The sequence below is a fragment of the Oenanthe melanoleuca genome, chromosome 27 (genome assembly GCF_029582105.1).
Source record: "Oenanthe melanoleuca isolate GR-GAL-2019-014 chromosome 27, OMel1.0, whole genome shotgun sequence".
Taxonomy (NCBI): Eukaryota; Metazoa; Chordata; class Aves; order Passeriformes; family Muscicapidae; genus Oenanthe; species Oenanthe melanoleuca.
This window is the reverse complement of record NC_079360.1, coordinates 3,526,485-3,538,999: the sequence shown is the minus strand read 5'-3', so window position 1 is coordinate 3,538,999 and position 12,515 is coordinate 3,526,485. Positions and strand designations below refer to the sequence as shown.

At 44.0% G+C, this 12,515-nt stretch overlaps 1 protein-coding gene across 2 annotated transcripts; it reads right to left on the bottom strand.

Annotated features, from left to right (window-relative positions):
• Positions 1–6,538: 6,538 nt before the first annotated feature.
• Positions 6,539–12,239, bottom strand: LOC130263973 (keratin, type I cytoskeletal 10-like). Of its 2 annotated transcripts, XM_056511845.1 has the most exons (9): positions 11,589–12,239; positions 11,417–11,499; positions 10,636–10,792; positions 10,124–10,285; positions 9,725–9,850; positions 9,314–9,540; positions 8,206–8,501; positions 7,651–7,758; positions 6,539–6,844 (listed from the first exon to the last, which is right to left on the bottom strand). In XM_056511845.1, exons 1-9 carry the CDS (start codon positions 12,165–12,167, stop codon positions 6,819–6,821), a joined length of 1,764 nt encoding a protein of 587 aa, XP_056367820.1. In that variant the 5' UTR covers positions 12,168–12,239; the 3' UTR covers positions 6,539–6,818. The 2 variants fall into 2 exon arrangements, with proteins under 2 accessions (XP_056367820.1, XP_056367821.1); XM_056511846.1 differs by lacking the exon at positions 7,651–7,758.
• Positions 12,240–12,515: the final 276 nt, after the last annotated feature.

Below are 12,515 nucleotides of genomic sequence, written 5' to 3'. Positions count from 1 at the left end.
ACTGCAGATTTCCATCCCCAGCTCTCTCTATTTATACATTTGACACTGGGTGTCACCATCAGGGTGTTTCCTTCTCCCAGGGCATTTACCAAACTTCTTGTTTGTGCCAAGAATAATTTGCTGAACAGTATTTTTGTGCAGCTATCTCAGGCAATCCAGCCCACATCTGGGCTTCTGAGGCTTGGTTAAGGTTGAATATCTCACTTCTTTTGGGCAGCTTTCTTTTCATTTAGTGATTTCTGGAATAGGTGCTTCTGCAAAGGTTTTGTAGCTGCTATTGCTAAAGACTGTTGTTTGTTCTCTTTTGTTCTTTCCATCTTTGTGCATTTCAGATTTTCTACACAGCTTATGTTCCATTTCTCACCATACATGCTACTGCAAGAGTTTTATTAATAGGATTGTGTGACTTGTCTGTAAAGATTGTCCAACTCATGTATCCCTGCCAGCACTTAGAGAACAACTTATTTAATATGAACAGGGTATTTCACGCAATGCAGAGGGATTATAGTTTAAAAGTCAAAATCCCTCCTTTGTGAAGAAAGCACTAGGACAGCACATAGCCAGCCAAGTCCTAGAATTCAAACATAAAAATAATATTGGACTTTTTTCACCAAAGCACTGTTGATCTAAAGTGGAAAGAAGATAAGGGTGCATTAATTGTATTATAAAGTCAATTGTATCCAAATTAGTTGTTTTATTGCAGACAATGATTTAAAAACTAGTGTGTGGGAAGACTTTTTATCATTTAATATAAAGCAGCTCATTCTCTCTATTGTTAATGTGTCGTATATTGTAGGTGATAAAGTAATTATATCTACTGTTCTTAAAGCAAAGATCTTTGAGATGAAAATAACATCCTTAGAGAAAAGCTGAAAGACTTTTCACACAAATAAGTAGAAATCAGACTGTTGGGACCACAAAAGAAATGAGCCCACACTTCATTGTTGCCCTGATCCCCAGAAGCTGACCCTGGATAGAGGAGTTTCCATCCTCACTAGGTGGGTTGGAAGCCAAAGCTGAGTGTCTGAAGGCAGATGGGCAAATACCAGCACACCACCAGCATTTGTGTCTTGCTCTAGATGGACCCAACCTGTCCCAGTTTGCCCTGGAGAACATGCACAGTTTCCCAGTGACAGTTCTGTTCTGTCTGAAAGGTCTTCATCTCCTGCCCTCCTCTCTGTGGGGTTATGGAGCCTTTAATGACTGTAGGTACTTATGGAATGTAGCAGCCTCCCCTAAGCTCAGGAGCAGGAGCAGAGGAGCTGCCATTTGTGCTGTGCTGTCCTTCTCCCAGCCAAGACCTCCTGGAGATGACAATGCAGCAGAGTCCTTGCTTTCCAAAGGCTGCCTTGGTGGGATGTTGATTGGAAATCCAAGATTATTTAACATTTCCTTTGTCCTGGCCTTTGTGCCACATCTGTGCCAGCATTGCTCTATTGCTGCTTATGCAATTGCTTTCAAAACCTCCTGATTTTATCTTGCTATTTGATCTCTCAATGGCTGGAAGATGATGAAAGATTCCAAGCAGTTTGGTGATGGAATAATTTCTCCTGATTCTCAGCTGGAGGCTGGTAGTGACACCTCAGCAGCATAAACAGTTTCTGGGCTTTAGCACAGTCTGTTATTGGTGCAGAAAGATGGAGTTTGCTATAGGCAAAATGTTTTTTCATTTTTCATGCTGTTTTGCCTCTGGGTCTGGGTAATGCTGCTTTGGTCAGTGGGACCCTTTGTCACAAACTCTGCTGTGGTGAGTAAAATTGATTATCATGTTCAAATTCCCATCCCTGGAATATTCCAGGGATATTCCTTAGACATGCTTTTCATAGCCAAGATAGAAGATCTGTGGGTTTGTTAATGATAATAAATGCAGACCTCCCTGGAATGATTAAAGAAAGAGTAAAAAAATTGCCAAAATAATATCTTAATATGTTTATTTATCTTCTGAGAACCCACTATATATATATATATATATATATATATATATATATATATATATATATATATATATATATTTTTTTTTTTTTTTTTTTTTTTTTTTTTTTTTTTTTAACTGGTGTCTCTTTCCATATGTAACTATTCACAGCAGAGATTTGTCCATATGGGAGAGTTCTTCTGATAAGGTCTTACTGCAGGCTTGGAAAATACTTTAAAAAGTAACATCAATGAGAGGAAAGAAAGATTCAAACCACTAAGGGTGGAGAATTTTCACTCACCTTGACATTTCATTTTAGCTTTGTGTTGTGATCGTTCTTTGTCTATAAAGGAGGATCATAAATCACAGATTTTGCCTACAGATCTAAGATAACTTCTAAGTCACATGTTTGTAGGATGTTCCTGTTTTGTCTTTAGCATTGCTGCTATTTTGTTTTTGTTAGTAGTTCCACCTTGGTGTGGAACACCTTGGTTTTGTAGGAACCCTGCTGGCCATGAGACTGAGCCATATTCCTGTATATTCCTGGAGCTGAGAACTGCCCTTGTGGTGTTTGATTTCTGCCACAGTCACTGTGGGTCTCTTTGGAGGAGTGCCTGAAAAATACAGGTGAACTATGAATACTTAATCCTCCTGTAAATTTGCACACACTGAATTCCCTCTTGGTTGATTTTTAATTTTTTTTAATTATTATTTTTAAATATGTGACTGTGCTTGTAAACCAGACCTCTGTTCTGTGGAACAGAATGAATTTTTTATTTCTGAACTCATTAAAAGAGATTAAAGATTTTTGTTCTCTGGTGCTTTTCACTAATATATGGATGGTGTAAATTTATGGAATCCTAAAAAGGAACCATCAGGTTTAGGATCATCTCTCATCTCTTTCCCGTATTGGTGCACAGTTGAATGATTAATGTTTCTGTGTTGATGTAGCATCCACACCTTACATAACACTGCTGTTTCCCAATGGGAGCAGGGTAAGGACCTTTATTGCTGCAGCCCCCAGCAGTGCCTGGCCTGCAGAGTGCTGGAATGTTCCACCTGCTCTCCTGCTCAGCTCAGCCCAGCCATTCCTTCACTCTCACTCTGTTATTGTGCTGCTTTAATCAGGCCTCTGTGATCAGGATCAAAGAAGTGACTCCCAATCACCAGAGTGATGACAAACCCTGTGAGCAGCCTGTGCTGCAGACCTGGGAGACTTTTCCATTAGGCTGGAGCTGCTGCATTCCAAACAGACCTGGAGAAAGTATGTTCTCTCTTTTGTGCCTGTGTGCTGAAAAATTGAAACATTTCTCCTTAATTCAATGTCATTCTGCTGCCACAGGCAACTACTAGTTTCTTTTCATCTATTTAATGACTTCTTCCTATCACTCTTATCAGAAATTTTATAAGAAGAGAGGGTCTGTTTGCACCTCAGAGATGGCACTCAGTCCCCATTCCTGCTTCAACTCAGAATGTTCTAGTGAAATCACTGTTGTTTCTAAAGAAATTTAGATTAAACCCAGCAAAGCAAACAAGGACCCCTGTGAAGTTGAAAACCTCCAGCATTCTCCCAGCACAACTCTTTGTACAGCATAACATGGACCTTCTATGCAAGGAGTCTGATGGGAAGAGCAGCTGTTCCTCAGATCCTAAAAATGCAGATGTGGGCTTTGCCACGTAGCTGTGAGAGCTGGGGGTCAGGGTGTGTGTGCCCCACAGCTGGGGACACTTTGCAGGCTGCTAATTCCTCCTGTCAGCATTTCTGGCAGTTTCTGAGCTACAGTCAGAGTGGTCCCATTGTCATTTCCCACATCTCTTAGAGGGTGAAGGCAATTAGATTGGAATAATTCATTTTGCTGGTACCAAAACAGAACAGCATGGTCAGAACACGTGCCAAGGTTCCTGCCTCTCTCTGAGGTTCACATACCTCAGTCCTTTTGGGCTGTGCAGCCTCAGAGCCCCCTGGAGCTGTGGGCACCCACAGCTGGTCAGTGCAGTGTCCTGTGTCCAGGACATGGACAGTGGGATCATGGCCTGGTTCTGCTGCTGCAGCTCCCGTGGGGTGGGGAAGGAGGCCATCCATGGCATCTGCTCTCCTTGCAGCATAGCCCAGGGAGGAAGGTCCTGCTGTCTGAGCTCTGCAGAGGATTTACACACTCAGGGACAGCCCAGGTGGGCTCTGCCTTCCCCCACAGCTCAGTGACATGAGGTACTTGCTGTACTCATCCTGCAGCCCATGAAGATGGCCTGGGTAGCATTTGGCAATTAACAGGGCTGGCAATGAATGCTCAACAAAGGAGCCATCAGCACAATATACACACAGGCAATTTGGAAATTACATCTGTGCCTTCAAATGGAGCCGTGGATTGCTTGGCAGCTCTGAAGCCAAACAGGCAGGAGTGTGTGCACGTTGCTTTTTGCCTAAGGTTGCTCTGAAGCTCTTGTTCCAACACGTACCACAATTATCTTCTCAGAGTGCTAATAGGAACACCAGATAAGTATCCGAATTGCAACACTTTGTGCTCATAAAATTAAAGGTTATTATGCTGATTAATGACTAATGAGATGCATGCAAATAAAAAGTGCAGAGTTCTCCTCACCCCTCAGTATTGCTGCTGTCCCACTTTGAGCCTCCCCTAAGCTTTGACACCTGACACTACAATGTTTGTATTTTTTACTCCTGCTTTGCAATGCTTTGAGTTTTCCAGCTCTGTTCCTCCATGTAAGCCTGTTTTCTCAGTAAGCAAGTGCCAGTGGTAAGGCAGGTACAGATTTGGTAATGCAAAATGTAAAGAGGAAAGAATCCTTGAAACTGTTTTTTTCTTCTGGGTTCTGGTAAGAAACCATCTCATTTTAGTCTGCTTTTTGTCTGTGATGAGTGCTGATGCCATGATTGAGTAGGGGGGTTCATGAGTTTATTGGTGGTTTGTATTTAATCACATACTGTAGCATGCAATAAACCATATTATGAAGCTGATTGTAGATGCAGACTCATTAAATGTATAACTATTATAAAAACATCTTGTTAAGAAACCACAGATTTTAGATAACGAAAAGACAGCACAATCAATGCTGAGTAGCAAAAGTAGTAGTAGTATATTATTTATCCTTATGGCTCAGAAATTGTTACATATTATAACACATCAAAATAAGCATTTAAATCAGCAGCAGAACTGCACTGAATATTGCAACATGCTGCACCCTTGTACATGTCTGTGCTCAGCCCTGGGTTCTCAGCCCCTGAACTGCCTCACTGTCCTTCCCACGCTCCAAATTCAGTTTCTGCTTTGCTTCCCCAGGGATCAGTTCAGGAGAATCTCTTCTGCAAGGTTACATGCAGAGGTGCCTGAGAGTTCAATACCAGCACTAAAATACTAAAAGTAAGTTATATTTTTGGAAAGAAAGACAGGAGCAAGAGTTGTCAGTGGTACCACAGTGACAGACAGCAGTGAACTCCAGCCTGGACAGGCTGCTCCTCTGAGTAAATCATATCCAGCCACCCCAGCAGCCTCCTGGGTGTCCCTGTGAGGCCAGAGGCCAGCTGATGACCTGTAAATCACCCTGGGACAGGAAGCAAGCACTGAGCAGGAACATTTTTAAGGTTAACTTGGCTGGCTCTTAGGGGAGGTATGAAAAGCAGGGCTCCTGGATTGGGAATATTCCTTAATTTGGGCTTCTAGTTGAGTATCCTGAACAGACAGGTCTGAGAAATAGCTGTCACCACCTGCCAGAGGTGGAAAAGGAGCAGAGCAACTGGAGAAAGTAGGAGCAAAACAGAGACAAGTGTGATGTGATGCTGCAAGGGGTTAAAAATGAAGAACGTGATTTTGTTGGGGGTATCCTGGCAAACAATCCCTGCCATCACTGTGCTGTCAGGCCAGGTCCATCAGCACCTGTGTGTGCGGGAGCCCTTCATGCAGGTGAGCTGGCTCCTCCAGCCCCCAGAGAGACACTGGTCAGGAAAAAAGAAAAATCTGATTTTTTGTTGTTGTTGTTTTCCAGTACTAATTCATGGCTGAGAGCCCGGCATAAGGCAACACTGTGAATCACTGGCACAGATCTGCTGGAACTCAGGCGTTCAGGATTCCTGTTCCCACGGTCTCCCACTCAGTCTGTGTTTCCCAACATTCACCCATGGCTGATGCCTTCCTCAGAGGGAAAAAACAAACCTCATGGTTGTAAAACTGAGAGAGAAAGACTCATGGAGTGATCCTTCTGGTTGGGCTTAAGCAAGTGAGGGGAGAAGTGCACAGGAGGAAGGATGTATCTGTGAGCAGGTGTTGTGTGAGAAACCCTCTGGTTATTTTCAAGTGAAATTCCCAACAGAGCTCATATTTTAAAGGGGTTTTATAGGGAATAGTCAGTTCCTTAAACCCACTCTCTTGTCCCTGATGGGAGCCAATAACAGAAGGGTTTTGACTGAGTTTTCCCACTGCAGGGACCAGTAGAAAATTGTTCCTTTGCAGACTGCAAAGTTTTGCCCAGTGAGGCTTAAGTGGTGAATATGTCACTGAAAACTTTAGGTCTTGTGGGTAATCTGACAAATCATTGTGTATCCAGAGGTAGGGCTTGATATTTGTAACTGATTCAAACAAAAATCTCTGCCAAAGGAACTTGGACCAGCTTTCTGGTTGCATCAGAGAGAAGCAAAGATTTATTAGCATTTATTCCACAGGAACACCAATCACAGTAGAGATTAACTCAGGTAACAGTGATTTGGAACAGAAACCCAGATGGCAGAAGCAGACAGGACATCCAGAGAGCTCTGAGGAGCCCCTGGAGTTGAGTCAGTTGGATGAGTGTTCACTCCTGCTCGTGGCAGGGGATGTTCAGCTGTGCTCAGTGGAGTCTTGCTTGGTCCAAAGGCCTCACTGGGAGGTGCAGTGGAAGATGCTGGTCTTGCTGATCACTCCTCAGCCTTTCTAAAACTCCCTGTTGAAAGATGGAGAAAAACAAGAATTTCTTCAATGTATTCAGCATTTTTAACCTTATGCTACTTCCTAAGTATCACCTGTGCAGTTCTCAGGGTTGTCAGACCTGAGTTTATACAGTGTGTCTGCAGATTTAGCAATTAACTACATGGATCTGCTTCTGTTCTCAGCCATCAAATCACTTTAAATTTAGAGTGGCTGCAGCACACAAACCAAATACAGGTGAACTTAAAATCTGCATTTGTGTGTGTACAGATATTTACATTAGATTTTCATAAGTTAAAGAGAGATGGCACATAATATGCTTTAATCTTGCCTATCAAACATTGATATATGTTGAAGTGTTGCAGGGCAGAGGATGTTTGATCAGAGGAATAAAAATTTTTGGAGGAGTTTGCAAAGCTCATGTAGGATTTTTTTAAAAACTAGAGCTCACCTACACCAAATTTTACTAAATAATCTTCCTCATGATACAAAATCCTGAATTCACTGCCTTGGTTTCAGCATCAGGAGTGTCTGTGCAGTGTTGCTGCTGTTTGCACTGATGGCTTCAGACCTTCTGGGCAAGAGCCAACTCTCATGTCATGACTGACTGTCAGTCTGCAGTGGGAACTGTGTTTGGGACAGAGCCTGACTGAACCTGGTCATTATAAGGAATAAAGGAGGAGTAAGGAGCAGGACAATTTTCCATCTTTTCATTAAAAATCAAAAGTGAATTTGAAGCTTTTTTAAAATTTCATCTTCCTGCTCATTTTCACCATTTGCAGGCTTTTGTCTGCCAGGTGCTGCCAGGACCTGCACCCTTACCCCGTCTCATCTGTTTTATGGCTTCAGACACCTCCTCCATGGTTGCTCCTCTCTCCAATGTTTTGTTTCCTTCCAGGCAGAGCTTCATGTTTTCAGCACTTCCTGGAACTAGAGCCAGGAAATCAGTTATGGATTGGACCCTTTGGTCACTCTCCATCTTTTGCTGCTTCAGTCTTTTGCAGCCAATGCCTCTAATACTTCAAATGTCTCGAGTGTTCCAACTATTCCACCTTGCTTTAACCAACCTCTGCTTAATGCCACTAACATTTCTAACTTCTGACTTTCCTGGTTCCCTGCATACCTTGGATTTGGCACCATTTCTCTTTTCCCCCTCCATTTCCTCTTTTCACCCATCCTCTGACACAACTCTTCATGCCATCATTTGTGCTGCTCATGTTCGTTTGTCACTATCTAAGAACAAGTGTCAGAGTGGCCTTAAAACAAGATAGGGAAAAAAACAGCAAAAATATTTCCAGGAAGGAAGTTGTTATGTCCTTTCCTGCTACTCAGAGAGAATTGTGAATTGCAGGATGCATTTTTAAATTCCATTTTTACCTGGGCTTTCACAAGAGTCTCCAGGCTGGGACTGGGAAGATGAAGAGCGGGAGAGGCAGAATTTACCTCCTCCTCCTCCACCACTGCCACCTCCTCCAGATGAAGTTTTACCACAGGTTCCACCTCCTGTTCTTCCTCCACTCCCTCCTCCTCCACTTTCAGAAGAGGAAGATCTTCCATAGGATCCTCCAGTTTTTCCTCCACTGCTTCTTGGGGACCAACAGCTTCCTCCTCCACCACTTCCTCCATGACCTCCTCCTCCTGAAGATCCACCACCAGCTCCTCCCTGTGAAGTGCTGTAAGGAGGAAGGGGTGTGTTATTTCTTTCTTACCTTTCATTTTCCCAAATAATGGCACTTCTTGATGGTACTTACAAATTACAATTCTAAAGACTTTTGTAAAAGTACAGCTTTGCATGCTGCCATCTAAGATTTAGATTCCATGTGAATTCTTGTGCTTGTAGTAAATATGTTGAGGATTAATGCCTTGCACCAGTTCCTAATACAAACACTGCTGCTGTCCTCTCTCCCTGATTGCATCAACAGAAAGTTCACAGAATTCACACAATCACTGGGTTGGAAGAGACCTTCAAGATCATCGAGTCCAACCCATGCCCTAACACCTCAACTAGACCATGGCACCAAGTGCCACATCCAGTCTTTTTTTAAACTCATCCAGGGATGGTGACTCTACCACCTCCCTGGGCAGATCATTCCAGTGCTTTATCACTCTTGCAATGAAAAACTTTTTCCAAATATCCAACCTAATTTTCCTTTGATGCAGCTTGAGACTGTGTCCTCTGGTTCTGTCAGTGCTGCCTGGAGAAAGAGACCAACCCCAGCTGGTTACAACCACCTTTCAGGGAGCTGTAAGAGTGATAAGGTCACCCTCTGAGTCTCCTTTTCTCCAGGCTCAACACCCTCACAGTTCCTCACAGGGTTTGTGTTCCAAACCCCTCACCAGCCTCGTTGCCTCCTCTGGGCACACTCAAGTGTCTCAAGGTCCTTCCTAAACTGAGGGGCCAGAACTGGACACAGGACTCATGGTGTGGCCTCACCAGTGCTGACTACAGGAATTAATTGGGAAGTTAATTAACTGATGTCTGTACCTAACACCCTGCTGCCCCTCCTGCAGCAGGGCCCTGTACTGCTGGATCTCCTGCTCCAGGCGGGTCTTGATGCCCAGCAGCATCTTGTACTCCTCGTTCTGGCTCTCCATCTCGCAGCGGATGCTGGCCAGCTCCTCCTCCAAGGGCCCGATCATGCCCTGGATCTGCTGCAGCTGCATGTTATAGCGCCGCTCCGTGTCCTCCAGGTTGGACTGCAGAGAGTCGATCTGCAGAGGGAAAGCAAAATGCAGTGGTGATGGGATGTGGCAGGATTAGATCATTCTTGTGCCCAACATGAGGAAAGTCCCACGTGGTGTCAGATACACCAAGGATCCTCACTGACTGTCCCTGGCATTCCAGCAGCTCCTCAGTTCTGTGCACAGCAGGGGATGAGGAGCAGTTGTTACCTACCAGACTGATCTGTGACTGCAGTTCAATTTCCAGGCTCTGATATTCACGTCTCAGCACAGAGATCTGTTGGTTGCTCGATTCTATTTCCTGGCTACTCGAGTGGACTTGTTGACTCACTTCCTCCATCTGAAAAATTAACGTAGGGAATTGGAGTTTCTGAGTTTTACTAACAGTACCAACATGGCAGTTTATCATGGGACCATCTAGAACACAATTTGCAGAAGGGACTCTGGTAGAATGGGGCTGTTGAACTTGCTTGTGTGGCTGTGCCAGAGCAATTCAAGCCCATTTGTGATTTACTTCATTTTGACCAAGGGGACTCAAGTGTTACTTTATAAAAGCAAAGGATGCTGTGTCATTCTCTACAGGAAGTTCTTACCAAGAGTTGTCAGCATTTACCTTGCTCTCGTACCACTTTTCAACCTCTGCACGGTTTTTCTGAATGATAGCTTCATATTCTTGCCTCATCTCATTCAGTTTTTTCAGCAGATCCTCTCCTGGAGCAGCGTTGATCTTCACATTCACATCCCCATTGGACTGGGATTGCAGCAGTTTCATTTCCTGCAGAGAAAACCCAGGCCAAGGGCAATGAACACAAATGGAGCCTTTCAACAACATTTATATTTATATATTTTTTTTATATATATATATATATTTATTTCTATTTATATTTATATATTTCTATTTCTATTTTTATATATTTATATATATTATATATATATATATATATATATATATTTAGGGGTTTGTGTTGCACTTATCTAGCCTTGACTTTGCAGTCAGTGCTTGTTGAGGGGGCTGAGCTCAGGGCCACGCTGGAGCAGCCTGGCCCTGCCCCTTGGTCAGTGTTTCCAGCACAGGATGTCAGCTCCCCACATCTCCAGTGTGCACTTCAAGGAGCTGGCTCTTACCTCCTCGTGGTTCTTCTTGAGGTCGATGATCTCCTCCTTCAGAGACTCAAACTGCATCTCCAGGTCGGACTTGGTCAGGGTCAGGTTATCCAGCAGGGGCCTCAGGCTGTTGAGGTCGCCCTCCACGTTCTGCCGGAGCCCAGCCTCCATCTCATACCTGCACCAGGACAGTGCAGACAGGTCAGCCCTGCTCCTGGCACCTCATCCTCATCCTAACTGACATTATTTATGGAAAATTCACCTATTCCTGTATCAGTGTCTGCTTTTGTGTCTGTACTTTGGAGCACGCAGCATCACTCAGCCATCAGAATTAGGGAATCATCAGCCAGTACTTAACATTTAATTAATAATATTAATTAATAACAATGTTATTATTCTTTATACTAAATAAATATAAAGTTTAATATTAATATCAAACTTTAATATTAAAATAAGTTCTGTGGTCTTTCTCATCGTCTCTTCTTACTGCAACTTTGTGCAGATTCCATCTATCTGGTTAACCTGATTTCTGTGACAGAAAATCCCAATTTTTGTTTTCTTAAAAATAAAACTTTTTGTGAGCTCTGGCTCTGCAGCCACAGGCAGCATTCCTGTCAAAGATCACTCTAAGAAAACTGAAAAATTTGAAGTTTTACAAATTATTTCAGTTGTGCTGCCATGGAAGCAGGAGGAAGCCAAGTCCCTGTGGATTGATATTTGTTTATGGAATTAATCTATGAAATAAGTTCAGGAAAGCAGGAGGAAGGAAGCCAGTGCCTGTAAAAGAGAAATATATATTTACTTTATTCTAAAGTCTTCTGCGGTCATCTTTGTATTATCCAGGTCCAAAAGTACCTTGTGGGTTTCCACAGCTGCAGCCACAATCTAGAAGAGAAACAACAAGTTAGGAAAACATTCCCTGTGAATCTCTCAGCCTGTCAGTGCTTAAACTTCCCTGGCAAAGAACATCTTACCTGTTTTTGAAGTTCTTCAATTTGTCCATAATAGTGGCTGTAGTCCTTTGGGCCAATAGGACCTTGCTTCTGGTACCACTCCCTGATTAACTGCTCAAGCTGAGCATTTTCCTTTTCCAAATTCCTGACTGTCTCCATGTAGGAAGCCAGGCGTTCATTAAGGCTCTGCATGGTCAGCTTCTCATCGTAGGAGAGAATTCCCACATTCCCTCCATGAAAGCCACCACTGCCAAAGCTGCCAGCACTGAAACCAGCAGCACCTCCACCAAAGCCTCCTCCATAGCCTCCCCCAAAGCCGCTCCCTCCTGCCCTGAAGCCCGTTCCCATGCTGCAGTGGCCCATTCCATAACCACCCAGCCTTCCTCCACAGCTGCTGCTGCTCATCCCTCCTCCGTAGCCAGCATAGCTGCTCCGGGAGCTTCCTCCTCCACAACTGCTGCCGGAAAACCTGCCCCCACCGCTTGTCCTGGAAGTGACTGTCCTGGAGGAGAGCGAGGAGAGCGAGCTGCCCCCTCCGGCCCCGGCACCGCTGCTCCCCCGCAGGCAGCTCTTCAGGGGCTGCTTGGAGCCACAGCTCATGGTGGCAGCAGCAAAGAACTCGGGTGAAAAGTCAAAGCTCGTCTTACAGTTGTTCTGGAATCATAGCTCCAAGTTCCAGCCAGCCTCCTCTGCATTTATAGCTGAGATGGTGGGTGTCACCGTGGAAGGGAGTACCCGCTTTCCATGTGTGGTTGCAAGCCCTAATTTGCCAAAGGGACATGCTTGGCAGTGGCAGGAAGCTTAACCCTTCCTCTAAGTGTTTGTGACCGTTTGTTTATTAACACAAAACATGTAATTTCTGTTGGGTGGCTCTGAATTAGGGAGATCTCTGTTGAGATCTAGTGCACTGGTTTACAGTCGCCCGAAACAAACTCATCCCACTCACCT